Source organism: Saccoglossus kowalevskii, chromosome 4 (genome assembly GCF_978046115.1).
Source record: "Saccoglossus kowalevskii chromosome 4, keSacKowa6.1, whole genome shotgun sequence".
In the NCBI taxonomy this organism is placed as follows: Eukaryota; Metazoa; Hemichordata; class Enteropneusta; family Harrimaniidae; genus Saccoglossus; species Saccoglossus kowalevskii.
Window position 1 is genome coordinate 19,556,282 of NC_140644.1, and position 23,181 is coordinate 19,579,462.

The window sequence follows — 23,181 nt, forward strand, 5'->3', positions numbered from 1 at the left end:
CTAAGTATGCCACTGTAACAAACTATACATCGTCTGAAAGCTCAAATATAGGTGAATATGGTAGGACATATGTAGCACTAATGATTGTCTAAGAGATCACCATTCAACTACAAACATTGTACAGACAGTGGCGGTGGCATCGGAAAAATGTAAACCCCCCAAATCAAGCTGAACCCCCATTGTGTCACCAAAATTTGACCCTCAAAGTGTAGGAAATAGCGTTTCGGACGGTTTAGATTTTAAAATTTGTCGAGTCGGGGGAGCATGCCCCTGGACCCCCTACTAAAGTCGTCTACTTGGCGCGACCACTCACGCCTTCGGCGTGAGAGATGGTGAGCAGATCTCGCCCTATACACAATTCCGTGCCAACGCCGCTGACCAACAGTCAGACAATTGGGATTTGCTAAAATCTTGTAAGAAGGTGCTCCAATTCTTAGGATTATGGTCTGTAGTTAGGCTAATAGGAAATGTGTTTGCCCGTGACACATGGGCGGCTTTTCGTTACATCTGCGGAGATGATCAGGAATTAACCGGAAACAACCTTCAATATTTCATGTGTTGTCATTTATCATGATTGATCAATGGGGCGCCAGTCGATGACTGGGTGTTTGGATAACCTGCAATAAGAACTTCAATTTTGTGTCTGCGTGATGCCCTACTAAATTCTAATTTGCAATAGGTACATAATAAGAAAACGTCAACTGATCAATGATTTTTTTTTCCATTAGCTACATTTTAATAGGTTACTGTGTACAATGCATGCAAGACAACACCACCCGTTTTATATATTTATTGTTGGCACCCCAACGCTCGTAAAGCATACGGGGTAAACACACACATTTTCAAGTATATTTAAAGAAAATATATTATTCCAGTCTGATATCTGAATCTTTATTTGCATATTTTTCTGTCAAAAGTTTGTAAGTATGGTGTTCTCTTTGATAATTGTAATTCTGATTATTTTCAACAATATTTTCACAATTCACCAAGTTTCAAATAGTGAATTAGTAACATGCATTGCCGCTAATATTATCCTTCGCAATAATTGCGAGGAATTCGTTGAATTCGACAAACTGTTTACGTCCCTGACAGTTACGTACAGTCATGCTGCATTCACATTTCCCCCAAATCCAAAAAAACGTAGATATTCTGCATAGATCTCCAATGTGCCACGTGACATCAAATACCAGGAGAGGTAGTTTCACGCACCTTAAACAATTCAATTGATTTCTAGACTAGTTTTCTCTAATTGCGTGCAACATTGGGTAAGCAAATACTAATTGAATTGAAAAACTATTTCAATTAGAAATTATAACTCCGCTCAAAAATGAATGATAAATGATTGTTATAATAACATGTAATAATCTCGTTAACAATAACATGATCATACTCTATCTGTACTTGATGCAAGAGGAGAATCCAAGATGAAACTCATGTCATTTGTGTTATTCCATTCAGTTTCATCTACTTGTACACCGATGGTTCGTATTTCACAGATATTCTTCCGGATGTCAGTGTCGTCAAAATAGGAATTGGTTTCCCGTGCAGTACGAGTCGTGTTTTTCATTTGATTCACGATCACACCGGGTATACATATCAATCCGGATGCAATAAACACAGAAACAAGGATGTAGAATGTAGTATCATAATTCTGTGTGACATCAAACACGGATCCTAATTGAGGACAGAGACAATTAACTGAAACTTTTAAATTTGATGCCACGCGCAAAAGAAACCTAAAATCTGTAGGTAATATAATTGATTCGAGAAACATATAATTCAACTTTCTTAAAGACACAGTTTCACTTACCTGCCAGTGGCGGTCCTATCTGTCTTGTCCCATGTACTGCCTTGTACACACCATACACTGCGTAATATGAGTTCCACTTGTCAGGCCAAAGATGACACCAAACGCACAAAATCCAGCATAGGTATACGGCAATTGTGGTACGCAGCATGCAGTTCCCGCTATGATTAGCGATAATATGTAGCAAGTAGTTGTTGAGAGCAAGCGGCGTTGAACGATAAAACCTGTACCGAGGCGAGTAACTAAGCTCGTTATTCCGATAGACGAAATGATAAAGGCGGTTTGTTGCAACGTACCTACTTCATTAAATACAGCTCTGTGCTGTACAAGTATCATGACACTGAATTGAGCTATTCCGACCAAAAAACTGCGAGACAAGTAATAATGTGAACTGCAGAAAGTCGCAAAATATCATACGGCAGACATGAGAGCATGTTGGACATTGACAGTTTCTAATGATATTTGTCACTGGGTGTTTGCTCTGTGCTTTGGTATTATGGCCCGGTAGGGGTCTAAGTAATGCGCACGCAATAAAAATATGAGAGATATAACCAGTCAGTATTATGTATGCTCCTCTCCAACTGTAAGCGTCAATGCTGGCTTGTATTATCAGCGGTACTATTGTTAAGGTGATACCATTGCCCATCATGCAAAAGCCATTAGCTACTGCGAACCTCTTTGGAAAATATTGCCCGACCATTGTCAACGTCGGGGGTAGACACATCCCAATGCCAAGTCCTAAGGGGACAATATAAACATGAAACTTATAAATTTCTTGAATGTTTATTTTGAAAATGTGATACCGTATGAAGACTGCGTATCAATTAACGTGACTCTACATCATTAACATAAATTGCGCCCTCTAGTGACGGAGTGCTTTTCTAGTGTAAAGTTAGCGCATACGGGTGACAATGTCGTTCAAGTCTTTGTGTTTGGTCACGCAGTCGTTCGTTTAGATATAGTAAAATTGCCATTGGTGAACGGCTACAAACACAAATGATATCGACAAAATTTTCACATCACCCATTTTGAAAAAAAACAGTCGTGTCGCGCTTTTTAACTCAGATTGTCGAGTCAAGTCTATATATTTATTTAATGACCATACAACGTATATTTACTTTTTTCAAATTGTTGACAATTCAACCACCCTTTCTTGAGGGAGCGATTAGACCTATGTATTTATTGATGAGTATATATTTAAGGTCAAGGGTCAGTTTAGTCAATCTTATATGCAATGTATATTTCATTGCATAAATACACAGAAGCAAACTTTCTGATTACAAAGTACAATGAATACTTACCTGGCATAACTCCTGAGGTAATATACAGAAATTCTAAACTAGTAGCAAAGCTACTGATAAAGAATCCTGACACGGCTAATGAACCTCCTACAAATACTGTTGGACGTGTTCCAAAACACTTCGCTATGAAAGATCCAACTATACCTACAACAGTACAAAACATCAACGGTTACACATAGTAAGTCGCGACCAGTACGAAATAACAGGCAATTCCCCCAGCACTTTGGCCTCAGTAGCACAACGTTTTAAACCTTAAAATTTGACATTTAGGTAGCAAAAATAATTTATGATTCTCCAGACAGTGAGAATATTGTTGATGTCAATGATATATCATGTGACAGCATGTGAAAAACACTGGTCAAGACAGTGAACAAAATATGTTTAAATATGTATATTATTAACCTAACATAAAAAGTTAAAACAATTTTTCAATTCCAAGAAAACAAAATCCAAGGAGAACTAAGAATGGATGTCAGTATTTTCCTTCTTTAAATGTGTGAGAACATCCTATCCGCTGCCTCACTCGCAACGACCCACTATATGCACCTCAGGACCGCTTTTCTCTAGTCGGGAATTGAATCGGTGATCTGACTACATAACCTTGTTGGGAAATGTAATAACCAAAAAACTGTTTATAGTAACATTTCTTACCCCCCCCCCCAAATTGTTTTCCAACATCAGCGACCATTTGCAACAATCGTAGTACCTGCGATACAATGTTTTGAAAGACTATTCTAGTCATTAGCAATGAGTTCCTGATGTAATAATTTAGTATACAGAATGCTTTGGGATATGTACACACATCATTGGCTCGAGAGATGAGATGTGTGGCAATTTCACGATGTTGAAATTAAAATCATCTCCTTTATTGTAAAGTCTGGTATAAATATGACTAGTAGTGTCAGAAAAATATCCTCTAAACGTGGACAATAAACGAAGCATTGATGATCTGGCTTTGGCTACTGTTAAGAAGTTATTGAGGTTGAAACTTATATAAAGATATAAGGCAGCATTTGCTGATTTACGGATATGTCAATGAAATTGCATCATTAAACTTTGGGTTTGAATAGAATATGCTTCATGAGATTGTAGAAATTAATCACCCAGCAAAATCTGATTTTCAAAAACATCAAGATCATGGAGTGCTTCATTGAAATCAAGAGTCGTTAATTATATCCACATATATCCCAGAAGCACTAGAAATTAGGTATGGTAGGCAATGCGCAGGTACGCTAATACATGTAGTCTTGACGACAGTTACAGATATTTTCGTTTGTTAGATTTAGTTTGCTTGGTTTAGTTTAGTTTTTTTACGTACAATTGAATGTGCTGTGTAACATAATGACCCGATTTTGGACACTTTTTAGAAACACCCGTTTCACTATCTAAAAACAGTCAATTGAAATTGCGAATGCTGTAGATTTGAAAACACTGACTACTGTTGAAATCTCGGCGAAAACAATGTCGCTATTTCGTTTTCATTTCATTTCGTTTCTTCAAATAGCCATTCCATACAAACCGTATTGTTCCACAAAAAGCTGTATCTGCACTCGTTCCAATCCGTACCGAACCTTTTAATTTTTCTTTATTTGGGGTAAACTACGTCATCAACAATGCCGCGTTCAACATTATTGACGTAAATTTCGAACTTCATATTTGCAACTTATATAAATATATAAGGCAGAATTTGATGAGTCAGTTGTTGATTTAAGGATATATCAATGAAATAACACCATTACACTTTGGATTTTAATAGAATATGCTTCATGCGAATGTAGAAATGAATCACCCAAACAAACACTGACACTGTTGAAATCTCGGCGAAAACCATGTCGCTATTTCGTTTTCAATATCATTTCGTTTCTTCAAATAGACTAAGCCATTCTATTAAACCGTCATTTATTGTTCCACAAGAAGCTGTATCTGCACTCGTTCAAATCCGTACCGAACCTATTATTTTTTTCTTTATTTGGGGGTAAACTACGTCATTAACATTGCCGCGTTCAACATTATTAAGTGCTATAGTGCGAAGGAAATCCCGACACTGAACGAAAATGTTCGAACAACTAAAACAATGTTTTCGTTCTAATTTCGATTGTTAACCCCCAACAGTAATACTATAAGCTAAAAAAAAAATACCTAAGGTTATGGCGAGAATACCGCAAATTAAGTGTTCACCTCTACTATTTACGGTCGATAGTCTGATACGACCGTGCGTGATTGCATACACGCGGTATCGGGTTTGTATAGCGTTTTCTTTACTAAAAATAGAACTTCGTAATCATAGAAAGAGATCAAATCCGAAAGATGTGTAATGCCTGAACGTCGGAAACCCAAACGTTATTCTTACCGATTTAAATTAAATTAAAACTATGTAAATAAACGGCCCATTGGTCATCATTCCACTATTGACTGCTGCCCCCCACCTTTGAAAATAAGTGATTCTTTTGTTTATTATCAATCAGAGCTGTCTGCTTGATATATCAAGAATTTGAATTGAAGTTGTAATTATTTTATTTATAATAATGAAATTGCTCACCGCTAGCGAACACACACCCAACAAATATAGATATCACCCAAGCTGTGCGCTCTGCAGTTGATTCGAAATAGCCCCGGAACTCAATAAAGAATGAGCCCATAGCTTGTGGGAGACCGCCAGCCAATCCGTAGACTATGGCTCCTGCTACAACAACCAACCATCCATATCCTCCGTCAGTTCCTTCAACCACGTGACGTCTATTTTTAGAGGTCATGCTGTAACCGAATAAATTGATACGTGTTCAGTCAAGATTTTCAAAATCTCATAGCAAAGCCCTTTTTCTTTATAATTTATTATTTGATCAATATTGAATATTTAGCCTTTTTAGTGAAATATTTATATATGTTTTATTAGATTTATTGCACATATGAGTTGCAATTTTACATAGCTACGCTGTATTGGTGAAAACAACGTCTCACCTCACAGCAGACGTCATTTGCAGTATAACGTCACGTCGAGCAAACCTAACACGATTATGTGACGTACAATCGCTATACCCGAATAGACGTATCCGCAATGACTTGCAGTTTAATTAATTGTGGCGACACAAGAGAAGACACGAGATACGGAATTGTACTTACGTATACTCACACGCAAGTACCATATGCGTTATAGTGAATTACACTGATGTCACCAGTCTGAGATACACTTACAAGTATATGAACTTGGCTATATGAGCAATTACAGAGGTGATTGCTTCCTGAATTGTATTTAACTAAGGCGCTGCACTCCATTTCGCATGATTACGCAAAAGAGCGTAGTGATCACAAGGTAACACCCCCACAATGCAACTTTACGAGTTAGGTCAGTGAGAGTTAAGAGTAGAGTAGACAGTGGAGAGTGCAGGGTAGAAGCTCGACGAGAGTTGGGTCGAAGACCGAGTGAACGACAGATCGGCTCACCACTCTGCGTCGATGTACAATTCGACCTCGGAATGTACAACTCTGGGTGCGTGTTATATTATATATGATGAAATCGACATGCAGTGACTTGTGTAAATATTGTTGAGCAGTTCAGATATCACCTATGCGATTCCCAGAAGTACCCTCAAAGCCAAGCAACATCCCCCAAATTAAACCCAGGCAGCGTCACTCATTTCTCCCGGACGACGCACCACAACCAGCCAACCAACCCAAAACCGGAGAGCAAACACGATGACACTGAGCTGGTTTTCCCATAAATGTCTACCACTATTTGATATGCCAAATTTTGATGGCAATATTAGTGCAGTTAGTGTAAAAGTTCAACGTATTCATTAATTCTCATCCAATGAGAGCTACCCACGGTAAATCCGTCATTTAATGCTCCATTGAGTCCCAGCGTGTCGATTCAAACAATATATTATAGACGATAGGTGGAGGTTGTGTTGGTCTGGACGTTTTTGTTGTTTATCGATATTTTCATTTAGCATATGATAGAATGTTTTTTTGTTCAGTTGCTGTTGCCTCATTTTTAGTTTAGTTAAGTATGCATGGCAGAATGTTATATTAGCACAGACAATTTAATTGTGAAAATAAATACAATACCAACGATTAAAAAAAACACAGGAATTATTTGATCCCTTTTTAAATACTTTTTACAAACTTAAAGCTAAAGATAATTTCTCCAGTATTGAGTGCATATATTTAAAGCGCGGGAGTCGAGCACCTGCGCATGCGTCAGATGGTCATAGCGTGTCATTGTTTACAAACAAGCGTCTACCCATGAGCCTTTGCGTTTTTAGCGTGTGTTATCGTCGCGTGCGCAGGTGACGACCCTCCCGCTTTAAATTATACTACATGTGCATACATCGTATGTTGTGAGGGAGTTTTGTACCAAAAAACGACTATATATGAATGATGTCAATGATCGGCACACCGTTTCCCGTGAATGGCAATATAATTTACATAACGAAGAATGGTCACGTGCCCACCACTAGCTAAAGCAGGTCACAAGTGTTATTTGTTCATTAATAACCCATATAATGTAGACAGCAAACTGAAGCAGAGCGGGGTCAAACTGTTGTTTTCCCTACCCAGTCAATCGACTCGTCTCTATACCCCGGAAAGGTTTGTTTGTGCATAAAACGCACCCTAAGTTACTCTTTATAATCCTAAAGTAGACCACCCGACCTGCCGGCAAAGGAAGGAAAGACCCAGAAAATGAGAAATTGGCGTTGATGCAGTCAAACGTTTCCATAAGTCCAGTATCTAAATTGCCTGTAAAAATGCCGTTGCACCACGGACTATTATCCCACTTGCCACAAATTACATATAAACGAATCGGGAAATGTACTTGGGCGGCCCCATTGCACTGGATTTGAGCAATACACATGCAATGAGTGCATGTAAATCATAACCATGATATTTAAGTATGCCTATCACCAACCGTAATTATCGATACTAGTTTGTAGAATCATGGATAATAGTAATCGTTTTGGAAAATACTGTCCAGTTTGTAGGAAGACTGTTCAAAAACCTCGAAGTGATGAAAATACGGAGAGATAATACTACAACATAAAAGTGTCGATTAACTTCGCCAAATCCCAATTAAATTATGATATGTATGTGATGAAGATATAAATAATAAGTAATGATCATTTACTTATTCACACAACTCTGTCTAATATATTAGTTCAATTATAAATGGTTAAAGATTAAAGTTATTTGTCTTCGGACAATTGTTTTTTGATGATGCCATGAAAAGAATGAAAGTAAGGTTGGAAATATATGTGTACGTGGTTGGTAGGGAGCATTGGTAGTATGGAATAAATTGAATGAATGGGTATATTGCATTGTATAGTATGCCACCCATCATATACCATTCAACCAAAGTCAGGAAATGTACTATTGTTGGTGATTTATATACTACTTCCGTAGTCTAGGGCCCTGTGTGCAAAAAGAATACAACATTCTGTCTACATCTCATGGTATTGGTGAAGTAGACTTTGAGAAATCTAAGATTGTCGTTTTTATAATTTTTGATTAAATTGTGTGAAATAGAGGTGTGGAGGTGAGATGAGGTGGAAGAACTTCTATACGCAGCATACAATCATCATCATCTTTGTCAATTTTCAAATGCACCCATTTGGTACCGATCCGGGTTTAACATTTAACAAATTGATCATCATTAAAAAATGCTTATTTGTTGCTCATTTTCAACGAATAAGCTTTTAAACATAAACATTGCAATTTGTAGCTGCAGAGAGTGATAATGAGAATTTAGTGATAGTTTTACCCATTATGGAGCCTCCACCTCAATCTGTTAATGTATGTGCCCAAAGACATCTTCGAAATGTAATAGAAGAAACTAAAGGACGAACTTAAGAAGACTAAGGAAGAACTGTATATGCTTACAGAAAGCCTTAGTGTCGATTAAAGATTCATTTCAATTAAGTTTTTAGACAGGCGCCTCAAACAATTTTTGCTATAACTCAAATTGCAAATATCCTTATTTTAATTAGTTATAACTACTGCACAGCAATCACATGAGGATACAACAAAGGCTTAAGCAGCTTTCTGGATATATTGGATTGTTGGAGGGTTTACCTTAAATTAGCAGGTATTGCAATATAGTACCTCCACGTTGACCATGCATGCGTCACACATAATATTCAGAGTGAAAACCACCGTTGTTAAACATTTGTAACCAAATATATATATGCAGTGATTGCTTCTCATGAAATAAATGATTGCCAGTACGCTATACCATGGTGTATTGTGGCTGGCTTCGCCATATGATATAGAGGCACTATCCCACATTGTTCATATTATCTGGCCATGGCCTTGTAGGATATGCTAAATAAATGGAGGTATCCTACCAACTATCCTACCAAGTTATGGAATGATGGCCGCTGTGGCATTACTTATAAATGATTGTCTAATAAATGCTCCTTTTCAGTGGGTCAAAGTATCTCTTCTTGATGTTGACAACAGTGAGACTCTGGTTAGAAAAGAAGCCAGGTATGTGTTTGTTGCTCTCTGGACGCTGGAGGGAACTGATTTTGTGTGGTACCTTAAGTTTTCTGAAGGTTGAAGGTTATATGTTAATGTTCCAAGCAACGTTAATGTTCTCTGTGGCCATAGTGGCAACCTAATTTACACAGCTGTCTTCATATTCTATGTGACAGATGTGCTTTTTCCACGACACATTGTCTCACACTTTTGTATAGGATTCCGGAAATTCTGTCTTGGCTAATCAGGTGTGCCATAGGAGACATGCCACCTGGCCATGTTCCTGTAGACATCTTTTTGATCTCAAGAAGTGAAGAGTCAGTGACCGTATATATTTGAGCTGACAGTGCTCCCATACTTTAAACTGTTTGTAGTAGAAGTCATACATGAGGCGTTTAGAGATGTCAAGTATGCCCATACCCTAATAGACAGGCCGGTTAAGAAAATGAAAATGAAATATATGTTCTACAGTGAAATACACAACTTCTTCTATCTTATATGGAGAAAAATTGCACAGATACAACTCACAATGTCAATCCGAATTGAACTTCTGGTCAAAAGTACGCCCCTGATATTCTTAGTGTTTTCTAGTAGTAACCCAGCTCATTGCATCTTAATTATTGCAAAGATGTGTTTGTCTAACACGCCCACATATTGTAAAACAGTCAAAAATAACTATTTTTAATTGATAGGGATACCATTGGATCTTCGCTGAAAGTATGTATTGGCCGTTGAGTAATGTGCATACATATTTTTTAATTATGTTAAACCTTTGTGAAGTCAGTCATTGTCTTGACAATGAAACATGGCTCGACGTCGAAGCATCAAAAGCTCATTTTACAAGCTTGGCATGCATTGCCATGACATTGTTACAAATCGTAACTATTAACACAAACAGTTAAATTACGGTTTTTTTTTTGTACAAATACATGGCAATTGTTAAAAGAAATCTCACAATATAATCCTCACATCCGGATGTCAAAGCAAAATATTCTGTTAGTTACACTCCGCAATTGTATTATATATTCAAAATTAGGGAAAATAACTTAAATTGTCATAGATAATAACAGCAAAAATCGAACAAAAACGTTTTAGAATTAGCCCTTGTGCCACAGCAAATTGATGCGCATCTACATGATTTTCTGTAGCAGGATTCATGCCTGTGTTGAGTGACTAGCAGACGACCGAATATAAATAACGCACACATTGACAATGCCGTGGATCCAGGGCCATATGACAAACTGCCATGTCAGATATGTGGCAGTTGTATTGTAGAAAATGTGTCAAAACGGAATACTATATATCTAGTTACCATCTTTGGAACTTACGCCACGACTAAAAGAGGCAGCACAGGATTCCTTGATTGGCCTGATGGAAGATGGGGATTGAATGGTTGTCAAATTCAAAGCAAAGACAAGGAACGTATTGCCTAGGTAAGCATGTGCAAAAGCTTTTACGTATGTAAAGTTGAATTCCTTTTTCATATTATAAGCAGGACAACCCCCATCGACTATTGTAATCATCGCGAGAGATGATAAAATCAGTTGGTTTGGCAACACACCAAGAAATATTTGAGCACTGAAGCTATGTTTTCAGAATACAAAATTGTTGGGGGATAGAGTTCCATTCTCTGACAACTGTAGTGAGTAGTGAGAGAGGACTTGTGGCCAGATGGGACCCTAAAGTCACTCCATACACTTGAAACTGTGTCATATGAGTGCACTTCTCAAAGGTGCCAAATTATGGGACACTCTCCACATTAAAACCATCTTATTAAAATGGATTCGCTGTTTAACACTCATCTATCGTAAGTTAGACAACATATCCTCAATATGGGTCCGAGGACCAGCCTTCAAAATAATTCGCATTGCGCGATTCTGTAGTCTCTGTAATCTGGAGATGTTCTTACTAGAAGATACAGATGAATGGAGAGCAGCGTTTTAAAATGCTCAGACCTCTATTTATTTTTGTAATTTGCTCATCAAAGTTGAGGTGGGCATCTATAGAAACACCGATATATTTTAAAGCCCTAAATTGCTCTAAATTAAATTGATCTAGCTTTACATTAAGGGTGGCTGTTGGTAAATGCCGAACTTTCTTGTGATTACAAATCAGTATAGAATTAGTTTTGCCAACATGAAGGCTGAGCTTGTTGGCATATAGCCATGTATGTACATTTTTTAAATCTTCATTTAGAGCACTTGTGACCTTAACAATATCTTTGTTCTTGAAATAAAAAGCTGTATCATCAGCATACATATTAACATCACAGTATTTCAGACAAACAGGCAAGTCATTGACATAAATAACAAATAACATAGGCCCCAGAATGGAACCTTGGGGAACCTCGGTTGTAATGGACTCTGACATAGGAAGAGATCCATTTATATGGGCAACCTGAACACGGTTGCTCAAATAAGACCTAAACCATTTTAAATGGTTGCCTTCTATACCATCGTGTATCGATTTCGGCTACAACTGACATGTACAATAGTATTGAAACATGACAACATTAACATCCCAACTGTAATTCAATAATAAGGCTTTATATGTGACGTCATAAGTGATTCCGACCACATGTATTACATCGGTGGATACATAACTAGTGGATTAATACGTATTTCTGATTACGTTTTAGAGTACACATTTATCAATTATTGGCGAGAAAGATGTTTATCCAGACATTCTCTAATAGGTACTAAGCATACTATAATTCCAATCTATTGTTTGAAAGCTTTGATATAGAATACGGTTATGTATATGCTGAACCGATGTTTAAGGGATTTTCTGAAGTCCAATTTCGTAGCTGAAGAAAACCTAATGGTTTTTTTTTTCGCTGCTACCTCTAGCAGGGTGCTTTATCGTAACATGTTCACAGTTCATATATTCCGATAAACATGTGATGTAGTATAAATTTGATGAGCATTGTCTGTGCTACTATGCTTTTTCATGTCATGTTCCGCATTTAAATTTCGGTTATTAAGTTGAGGGGAGGGCATGTCTTGAGTACGAAATATTTGAAAAGTTTGAAGCTGAACAACCTCAAATAGTACACTGAGAAAAGTACTTATTGATAGTATTATATAATGGAAAATGTGAATACAGTATTTACTAATGTTCATTGGCGAGGTGAGGATAAGAGCGCATAAAAATACACACGGGAAATCTTGTATTGATCACCACTCAAAAATAACAATGAACAAATCTTTACTTAGTATCAATTGTATTGACGCAATTTACATGTCTGAAATTGTCACTTTAAGAAAATGACAAAAATTGCTAATGAATTTTAACTCAACTCCAGTGAGTCCATTGGCTGCGTCTGCTCGCCAGGCAAATATAATCATTATTATACTGGCTCAGTATTTATTCAGTAAATTATAAAAACACGTTTTTCAATGCTCAAATTTCAAGCAAATATCGGAAATCAACAACAATCATCTATAGTGCATACACTAGGAAACTGTCATTTTTTTATTTATGTTTTTATTTCTGGCGCTAAACATGCGCCCAATATTCAAAAAAGAAACTCGAAGAATCTTACTAGCAACTAATAGTATCGGCATCGGTGATTTAACCACAGTCATTATTGAATCAGGAGTGAATGAATGAATGAATGAATGAATGAATGTTAATTAGCTTCACACATCGCTGCACTGAGCTCTTCAAACTTGCTAAAAATTCACCTCTTTGAGAGTTAAGTTTACTTTTTTGCTTATCTACGTTGCTTCATTAATACTTTCTGCATATGGTCATTACTTTTCTATTCATTTTAGGCATACAACTGCCGTGTTTTGGTTGATTTAATTTTTCGTTGTCTTGCCGGTGCCAAGATGGCCGCTCCCACGTGTTGGAAATCCGTTTTCGGGTGTTACTCGCAAGCACGATATTAAGTGCGAGTATGTTGATGGCGTAGGAATTGAGGCCTATGTACAGGCAATATCTTCTATTGTTGGGGCAAAGTGTATTGTAGCTGCTTCCCGTGTCAATCGAAGTGTTATTGTTTTTGTTGAATGTGTTACCTCAGAACTGGTTTGCCCGAGGGTCTTTCTATTGGGTCGTCATTTCTTTATACTCCTACAACTGACATTATGACTAGCACTGCCATTAATGACACAATAACTGAGACTGCTGAACGCAATCAAAACTCAACTGAAAATGATGAAACAGATTTTTTTATATTTTAATAACTGATAATGTTGATAAAAATAATATGGAAACTGAACTGACTGGCGTGTGTGGTGACGACTCAACTTTGATTGAGCCCAGCACAGATGCTATTCAATGCCGCGCGTACAGGTCATTGTAATGCTAATGAGATTGTCAGCACTGCGACAAAAACAATAATAGATGGTTCACCAAACAATGATGAGGAGATGGCATCCTGTTCTTCCGTCGATCCATCGTTCATCGATCCGTTTGACTCAAAGCATCAACATCCAAATTTTTCCATTTGACGTTTCAGATATGTCGAGCGAAACATCAAGTCTCTTCTTGCGCATGATAAAATACAAAACATTTTGGATGACTCTTATAATTATAAACTTCCGATTGCTCTAGCCAATAGGTTTGTCCGGACCTGCGCTTACTTGTGAGCTCTTTAAAGTCATTTCAGGGAAAATAACGACTTCCCTCCAAAGGAAAAAAATCGCATAAGGCGAACTAACAACTAACCATTAATATTGAAAAAAATTAATAATAAATCAAATAGTTGCGCCTATGTTTTTCTCTATACACTTTTCCTGTATTCACACTGGTGTCGAGCCATTCAGGAATTACTTGGTATTTACATCGTTGTCGTGATTCTTTCAAGAGATATCAAGTGTTTGAATTTATTAAACAAAACCATTTCAGTGATTTTTGTTTCCTCCATGAAACGCATTCCGTACCTTCTGATGAAGTAAGGTGGCAAGTGGTATGGAAAGCACCTATGTATTTTTCACATGAAAGTTCGCGTTCTGCTGGTGTTGCCATACTTTTTAAACCAAATAAAAATGTTAATATTTTAAATTTAAATAATGTTGTTCCTGGACGTCTCGCACATACACTCGGTGATAGCGTTCCGGTGCATTTAATTAATGTGTATGCTCCGACAAGCGGGTTTGAACCTCTTGAAATCTTTAAAGTTTTAAAATCCTTTTTGGACAGCTTAAATAACGACCCATTTGTCATTGGGGTCACTTTAATTGTACCCCATGCCCCGCGAATGATAGAGCTGAAAGCACTGAACCACACTTTTTATCTTCAAACTCCCTGTCCAATATTTTACATAGGCTTAAAGTTGTTGACGCATGGCGTCAGTGCAACACTTAAGCCAAAGAGTTTACTTGGAAAAGAAATGAATTCAAATCCCGTATAGACACATTCTATAAATCTATTGCGTCTAGAAATAAACAGTAGTTCCATCTGTCCACATTATAATTTCTCTGATCATTGCCTTGTTACACTTTGTCTTTCATTCAAGTCTATACGAAATCTTAACCCTGTATGGTGTTTTAACTCTAGTCTTCTTCAAGTTTTCTGTGAAATAATTAATGATTACTGGCTCACATGGCATAAAAAGAAGTCGCATTTCAATAACATCCAGTTGTGGTAAGATATTGGAAACATCAAGATCTCACTTAACTGTACACTTCCAAGTTAAGTAATAATTAGAAACAAACTAAAAACATGACAACATGACATCAATAATATTGAACAACAACTGCAATCCAATCCTGATCTCGTCAACCAGCTCAATGAAAAGAAAGCTCTACTTGAAAATTTAGTAAAGTCCAAAACAAGGGGCAGCGATACGCTCCAGGCACAAAGTACCGATGCTCCAACTTCGTTCTTTTTTAACTTTGAAAAAACAGGGGCAGTCAAAAAATCACGTTGCAACTACAAAGACAAGCAGCCTGTCGGCTGGGATAACTCTGCTGTTGGCAATACACATTTCAATCAAAGAACTGAAGATATCATTACGAAATGAACAAATCGCAGAGGTCCACATGTAGTACCTATATATGTAATATTAATTTTTAACAAAAATGACAAAAATATTCATCAAAATTAGAAAATTGAAGATATCATCACGAAATGAACAAATCGCAGTGAGGTCCACATGTAGTACCTATATATGTAATATCAAAGCAATCAGACTTACGTTTTTGAAAAAGAAGTCGAAAATATCACTTTTTACCAAAAATTCCAAAGTATTCACCAAAATTAGACAATTATATCATCATGAAATGAACAAATCTAAGAGAGGTCTACCTACCCAAGGTACATATACACCAAGCATCAAAGCATTCAGACAGTTTCCAAGAAGAAGTTGAAAAAGTAAAAAGTTGACGCGGTCGAAAGACGTCTACGGACAATCACTCATATGATAAGCTCCGCTTGACAAAGTAGACAGTGGAGCTAACAAGATGGTACAATCGTTGATGCCCCACATGAGATGCAACAACTAACTAGAGATTTTTACTCTCACTTGTTTTCACCGGACCCTGTGTCTATGGATTGTCAACACAAATTACTTTCTAATCTTCCTCAACTTGATGATGATTTAAAAGACAAGTGCGACATGGATCTAACATTTGAAGAGCTTACTGCGTCTGTAAAATCAATTTCTTCAGGTACATCTCCAGGTATTGATGGCCTTCCTGGCGAATTTTGCAAACATTTTTGGCCCACCTTGGGTTCTGACCTACATGAAGTCTTTCTTGCCTCGATCAAGGACTGGGAGCTACCGCTTTCATGTAGACGAGCTGTCATTACTCTGCTGCCTAAAAATGGAAACAATAATTTGTTAAAGAATTGGCGTCCGGTCAGTCTATTATGCTCTGATTATAAGATATTGACCAAAGCTCTTTCCTTCAGACTCAAGGCTGTACTCAGTAACATAATTCACATTGATCAGAGTTACTGTATACCTGGTCGACAGATATTTGACAACATTAACTTGGCACGTGACATCATCACGTATGCAAATGTAACAATACAGCTCTTGGTATTGTATCTTGAGATCGAGAAAAAGCTTTTGACCGTATACTCCACGATTATCTGAATAACACTCTCAAAACATTCGGATTTGGTGATAATTTCACTAACTATATATCAATTTTATATAAATTTTTTTTTTTACTCAGGAACACATTCTCTTGTTCGATTGAACAGCAATCTTACTGCTCCTTCTGCAATTCGCCGGCGGCATACGTCAAGGCTTTTCACTCTCTGGACAGCTGTATTCTATTTGTATTGAGCCGTTGCTTCACAATATACGAACTGAGAGTGGTATGCAGGGTATTCAAGTATGTGATTCAGCGAGGGGAACACCCCATCTCACTGCGTATGCTGATGACGTCAGTTTCTTTTTAACAAATAACACAAGTCCTAGGAATTATGGGTGGGGCAATGGAAAACAAGAACTGATATGCCCTTGAATATCAACTTGAACAACCTGGGTCTTAGAGTTCTTGGCACATTTCTTGGGAATACACCTAGTATGTGGCTTGATAAATAATGGACTGATGTTAGCGACAAAAATAGAGGACTTTGGTTGTTAATCAGTTGACAGTGTCCAAATTACTTCATAAGCTAGTTTGTTTATTCCTCCCAGTACTTTAATTCATCATATTCATAAACTCTTTATTGATTTCTTTTGGCAGGGTCGCCATTGGCTACCTGCAGAATATATGTATTTACCACCCTCACAGGGTGGTCAAGTTTTACCATCAAGAATTGCCTTCTTTCGTTTGCAACACATTACTTTTACTCTAATTAGAAGCATTCTAGTTTTTATTTTACTATTTACTTTCTTAAACGTTTTAATAATTTAAAATATGACAAACAGTTGTTTGTTGCAAATGTGCCACTTTCTGTTCATACTATTCCAGTTTACTATTGTGAGCTTATGAAGGTTTAGTCCTCCGTCTTCAACTATTAGAAAATGACAACCGACCACCTCTGTTTCTCGGGAACCGCTCCTGTACAACAGGCACATTTTGCACCCTTTGTATGCTGTTCCACTCACTTTCACACATTTTCGTGATGCGGCCATTACGAAAATTGGGGATCTTGTCGCTGGAACTGCGTGGCTTGGACGTGACATTTTGTAGAACAAAATGCCGATATGTTCTAGAAGGGTATTTAATGTTGCAGTTGATGTGGTGCACAGAGCTATCCCACCTCAATTTAAAGAAATTATCGAAGATAAAGACAATGACATACTTTTAAATTGTCTACTTTATAAGTTACAAAAGTGAGTTATATTTCAAAGCATGTATGAACAGATAATCTCTTAGTCAGGTTGCCGACCCAGAAAAGCGTAAAAGTGCGTATGACTTAGGTTTTTTTGCTGAAATGTGTTCTACAGTATGTCTACTTCAAGATTCTGATGGGTGCCCAGTTGGCACCCTTGAGCATTTTTTCTAATTTGCATAAATCCAAAATGGCTGCCAATGAGGATCGAGCATGCTATTATGATGATATCTCCGCATCAAGATGGAAATTTCAACTGATGTAAAATATGCAAATTGTGTATTGAGGCCCCCAAAATAAATATTAGTCCCCGTGTTTGTTAAAATTATCATTTGCATAAATACCTCATTTGCATAAATCCAAAATGGACGCCAATGACGATCACGCATGCTATTATGATGATATCTTCGCATCAAGATGGAAATTTCAACTGCTGTATATTATGCAAAGTGAGTATTGAGGCCTCCAGAATAAATATTAAGCCGCATGTTTGTTAAATTCACAATTTCCATAAATACTTCATTTGCATAAATCCAAAATGGCCGCAAATGAGAATCAAACAGGCTCTAAGGCGATATATTCATGACTATATTTACATTTTGGCTGATCTGGAGGTTATTAATAAATCATTAGTAGCTGTTGTTTTTAGTCTACTTATTCTGTGACAGCCAATCAGACTCACGCATTTCACAGAGTGCGCGCGCAACAATGCATTCCTGTATGATCGCGTATGCAGTCTGTGAGATGCCGAGTTTATTTGTTATTTTTCAATTTAAGGCCAAGATTCAATGAGTTTTTGCTGAAGTAAAGTTTTCCAATATTGAGGTAATAAACCTTTACATTTGTTTAAAGTGGCAGATTTTGCTCTGTTTCTGCATGATAAACTGGCGATAAACACAACTATGATGGGGTTCCTATGACCCCCCCCAAAGTTTTTGTTTCTCGGCACAGACGACGATCGGTTGACCCTCAGTCACCTCTAATGGGTTAACCATTTTAAGTATATTGACTTCGTCATTTGTATTATTCCTTAATAAATATCACCAAACAGCCAATAAAATATTTATTATACAAAGTCTGTAAATAGTAATTATGTATTGAGCATGTGCCAGGAAGGGACTTGAACAACATTAGCAGAATTCCAAGATGGCAATTCACATGTACAGTAAAATACAGTAAAGTAAAATAGCAATTCTGAGAAGAAAAACAAATTCTTATTTGTATTCATCAATAAACACAGCTTCATAGACTATAAAAACTCATCTAGAATCTGATATAACATGGTTTACTACAGTTATTGCTAACACTCGTGGTAACACTCCAGTACCTGAATGGTCTGGTTACATGACTGGTATTACTAGCACGATGGTTCCTGAGCCAGGACATTCAACATGATTTGCATTCGGCCCATTGATAGATTCACCACCTTCCCATCCTGATACTGTGATAACAATCTTGTTTATTGAAGATTTCATGAAACAGAATGATGTACCGTACACTCATGTATCTGCCGATATGCAGCTGTACAAGGTAGTTATGCAGATTCAATGGCCTTTCCCTGACAAATGGAATAAAGGCATGGCCCAAGAAACTCCGAGGATTAATTGAGGATGGTCACAGCAGCACTATTAGAACCATTGATTCTCACAGGAAGTTTACTTTGGAAGACCTGGAAGATGAGTTTGACAGTGTTCGCAGTTCTTCACGTACAGGTCGCCTTTGGATAGACTGTCTGATTACACCTGTCATAATCCCGCACTTGTTCCTCCATGTGGAAAGGGAGTGAGATTGGTTGCTCCAAGTTTATTGTCTGAAGTGTATGTTGCCATATTTCTTTGCAGCATGCCACTGGAATTATGCACGATATATTTTGTGGCACATTTGTGACATGTCTACTTCATTACCAGAAGTGGTACAAGCTGCTTTCCTGAGAGGTGAACATGTTTGTCGACACCGTCGTAGAGTGTGGAATTCACTTTTCCTTGACCAATTTGGTGAACAAATCCACATACGATATGGAAAGGCCAAAGGAGGGTTAGTAGAAAAGACCCTTTCTGAAGAACAAGTAGCTGGTTGGATACTTTCTCACCCCCTATGCAATAGTCTATCTCTTGCTTGTGACAAAATGTATGATGAAGCGCTTGATGAAGATCATGGTATGCAACTAAATTTTCACAAAGAAGAGGGAAAAAGAAGGAAAGATCTAGATGCCTCCGACAGGAATTATTGCAGAACTAAAGAAGTACGGTAATCCTCTTACCACACAACCAGGCGATGCACTATCAATGTTGTTAGTGTCCGTTTTGCTCAAGATACTGTGAATGTAGATAACGCACTTTCATTGGTCGGCAAATGGTTGCCGAATTCTCAGCAAAATTGCTGGAACGATTTCATACTCCACTGAGAAAGAAAGTAATAACCATGGAGACTATGAAGAAAAGCTCTAAAATAGGAGATACTAATGTCTATGATATGGAAAAGTTGTATGCACGCCTGCTTGTTATCTCCCAGAAAAGAGAGGTCCACTTGCCTGATCGTTTTCAGTACGAGCTCTCACCAGTACCTTCTTCAATCTTTGATGAGTTTGGAGACATGCGGAAAGGAGTGAAATCAGTTCTCGTGACAAAGTTGGCCGTGTTTGCTTCTACACATCTTTCACCTGTAGACATGGAAATAGTGGATGGAAATGAAGCTCTCTATCATACACCTTGGCCAAAATTGGCACTGTAGAACAGTTCTCATAAAGCTTTTTCCAGCGTTTTAATAGACCATATGACATTTATGTAATTTTGGATAAATAAATACCAAGCTCCACAAAGTCACATGAAAGAATGCGACGTGTGGGAGGAACATAAGGAGCATAACCTCACGCGAAATATGACACTACCTGCACGAGATGTTATCATGAAAAGTGATCACAACAAAACTCAATTAATCAAATTGATTTGCAATACTGACTTCGAGTCACCAACTCTTCACCTCATTGGTGAGGAGCAGTGCTTGTTTGAACATGAAGAAGCAGATGTGAATATCATCAGTTATCTACTCATGTTCCATGACCAGAAAAATCATGTTCAAATAATTGCTGATGATACAGACATATTCGTGCTATTGGTGTACTATGTATGGAAGAACAGCATTTCAACTCAAGTTTCCATGAAAAAACAGGATGGAAGGGTAATTGACATTAACGCAAATTATTAAATCATGTATTAAATTTAGGAGACAAATGTGGCGATATTGTGCCTTTACATGCTGTGTCTGGGTGTAAAACTGTATCATATCCCTTTGGAAAAGGCAAGATAACATGTGTTAACCTCCTGCTCAAGAACAACCTAGGTCTTGGTGTTATGTGCGATCCAAATTCCACTGATGTTGAAATCCTGAATTTTGGCATCAATTTCCTCACTCTTTTTATGGTGGAACATCAACTTAAGATTTTAACAATCTCAGATACCAAAACTTCAGCAAGATGAAGGATCCTCCAGAAATCAAGTTCCTACCTCTAACCCGTGTAGCTGCAGTACAACACATGAAACGAGCTCATCTGCAGACACTCATTTGGTGTGCAGCAGCACAGAGATATCCACCATCAGTTGATATATCACGCTATGACTGGAAACTTTGAAGGGAACTGTACCCCTCACCCAATCTACGGACCTACCAAACTTGCTCCAACTGCTTTGTTGAAGGTAGTTGCATGCAACTGCAAATCACAGAACAGCTGCATCGATGCAGTTGCTAACTGGCTAGGCTTTCCTGTACATCGTATTGCAAATGTGAAGGCGAAAACAACTGCTGCAATGAGAACACTATTCCAACAACTATTGTTGAAGATTCAGATGTGGACTAGAATTAACACTTTCCCTATTTAATATTATTGTACATGTGGAATACTTTACATCATGTTGAGTTGATTTTGTTATACAATATCATATTTTGTATAGGTAGCATAACTCTTCACCAGTTTCTCAGCTTTTATAATTATTTGATGCGGTGGTTAATCTGTGCTTTGAACAATTGTGCATTTACGTCGATACTAAACATATTTTCAAGTGGTTCTTTGGAATACAACTGCAGTGTCTCGAAACAAATTTAAATTACTATTCATGTCTATAAAATTGTGGATATTAAGTCTACTTATGTTTTGTGGGAATGACTACCACTATTAACACGATTGAGGTTACCAAATTTATGCTCAGATGGTATTGACATATTGTTCATTATCACAATATAAAATACGTGATTTAGATCATCGGGATTTTATTCAAATGAAATATATATATATATGCAAATAAAGAATTTAAATTGAAGAAAAATGGATAAGGTCAAATTGTATTCTCAGGACCCAAGTGTGCCATTATTAGCATGTTCCATCGTCTCTAGCATTCATTTTGGATTTATGCAAATGAGGTATTTATGCAAATGATAAATTTAACAAACATGCGAGTTAATATTTATTTTGGGGGCCTCAATACTCAATTTGCATATTATACAGCAGTTGAAATTTCCATCTTGATGCAGAGATATTATCATAATAGCATGCGTGATCGTCATTGCGTCCATTTTGGATTTATGCAAATGAGGTATTTATGCAAATGATGAATTTAACAAACATGGGGATTAACATTTATTTTGGGGGCCTCAATACACAATTTGCATATTATACAGCAGTTGAAATTTCCATCTTGATGCGGAGATATCATCATAATAGCTTGCTTGATCGTCATTGGCAGCCATTTTGGATTTATGCAAATTAGAAAAAATGCTCAAGGGTGCAAACTGGGCACCCATTAGAATTTTGAAGCAGACATACTGGAGAACATATTTCAGCCAAAAAACCTAAGTCATACGCACTTTTACGCTTTTCCCAAAAAAACTGGGGCTGGCAACCTGACTATCTCTTTAGAAAAGAAACTTCAACCAATTTTTCGCGATTGTTACTTGACACCCATAAAAAAAAAGATGGCGACTTACATGGCGCCTATCCCACTGGTATTTTTTGCCCGTATCCAAGAAACCAGCAATTGTCCTTTCTGTGAAGAACACGATGATTCGCTCCATATTTCTCTGGACTGTAGCCGACTAAAACGACTCAGTCTTTGTCATTTTCAAATCTATTGATTGTACATTACTTGATGTAGATAGTATACCAAACTTCTACTACTTTCTTTGTCTGCTAAGACGTCAAGCAATAACACAAACACAACGTATTCTGTGTTACCTTTGTGTCTCGGTGAAAACTGCAATTCACATTAAAAGATACAAGACAATTAATGATGATTCTGATGTCTGTGCAGCACAATGTTTCACTACTCGCCTAAAACACAGAATTAAGAAAGAATACGATTACCATATGCT

General features: G+C 37.3%; 1 protein-coding gene across 1 annotated transcript; it reads right to left on the minus strand.

The window, feature by feature from the left end:
* Positions 1-1,384: 1,384 nt before the first annotated feature.
* LOC102805190 (monocarboxylate transporter 12-like) lies at positions 1,385-5,861 on the minus strand. The gene is made up of 4 exons (XM_006814649.2): positions 5,648-5,861; positions 3,109-3,252; positions 2,390-2,545; positions 1,385-1,674 (listed from the first exon to the last, which is right to left on the minus strand). The coding sequence occupies exons 1-4, from the start codon at positions 5,859-5,861 to the stop codon at positions 1,385-1,387; spliced, it is 804 nt and encodes a 267-aa protein (XP_006814712.1).
* Positions 5,862-23,181: the final 17,320 nt, after the last annotated feature.

Bases quoted from the DNA above. Each gene is read 5' to 3' on its own strand.
- LOC102805190 (XM_006814649.2), bottom strand. From the start codon at position 5,861: ATGACCTCTAAAAATAGACGTCACGTGGTTGAAGGAACTGACGGAGGA. The intron at 3,253-5,647 runs GTGAGCAATTTC...GTACTGTTGTAG, and splicing joins TGGGTGTGTGTTCGCTAGCG to GTATAGTTGGATCTTTCATA. The intron at 1,675-2,389 runs GTTGGAGAGGAG...GTCCTCAATTAG, and splicing joins AGCCAGCATTGACGCTTACA to GATCCGTGTTTGATGTCACA.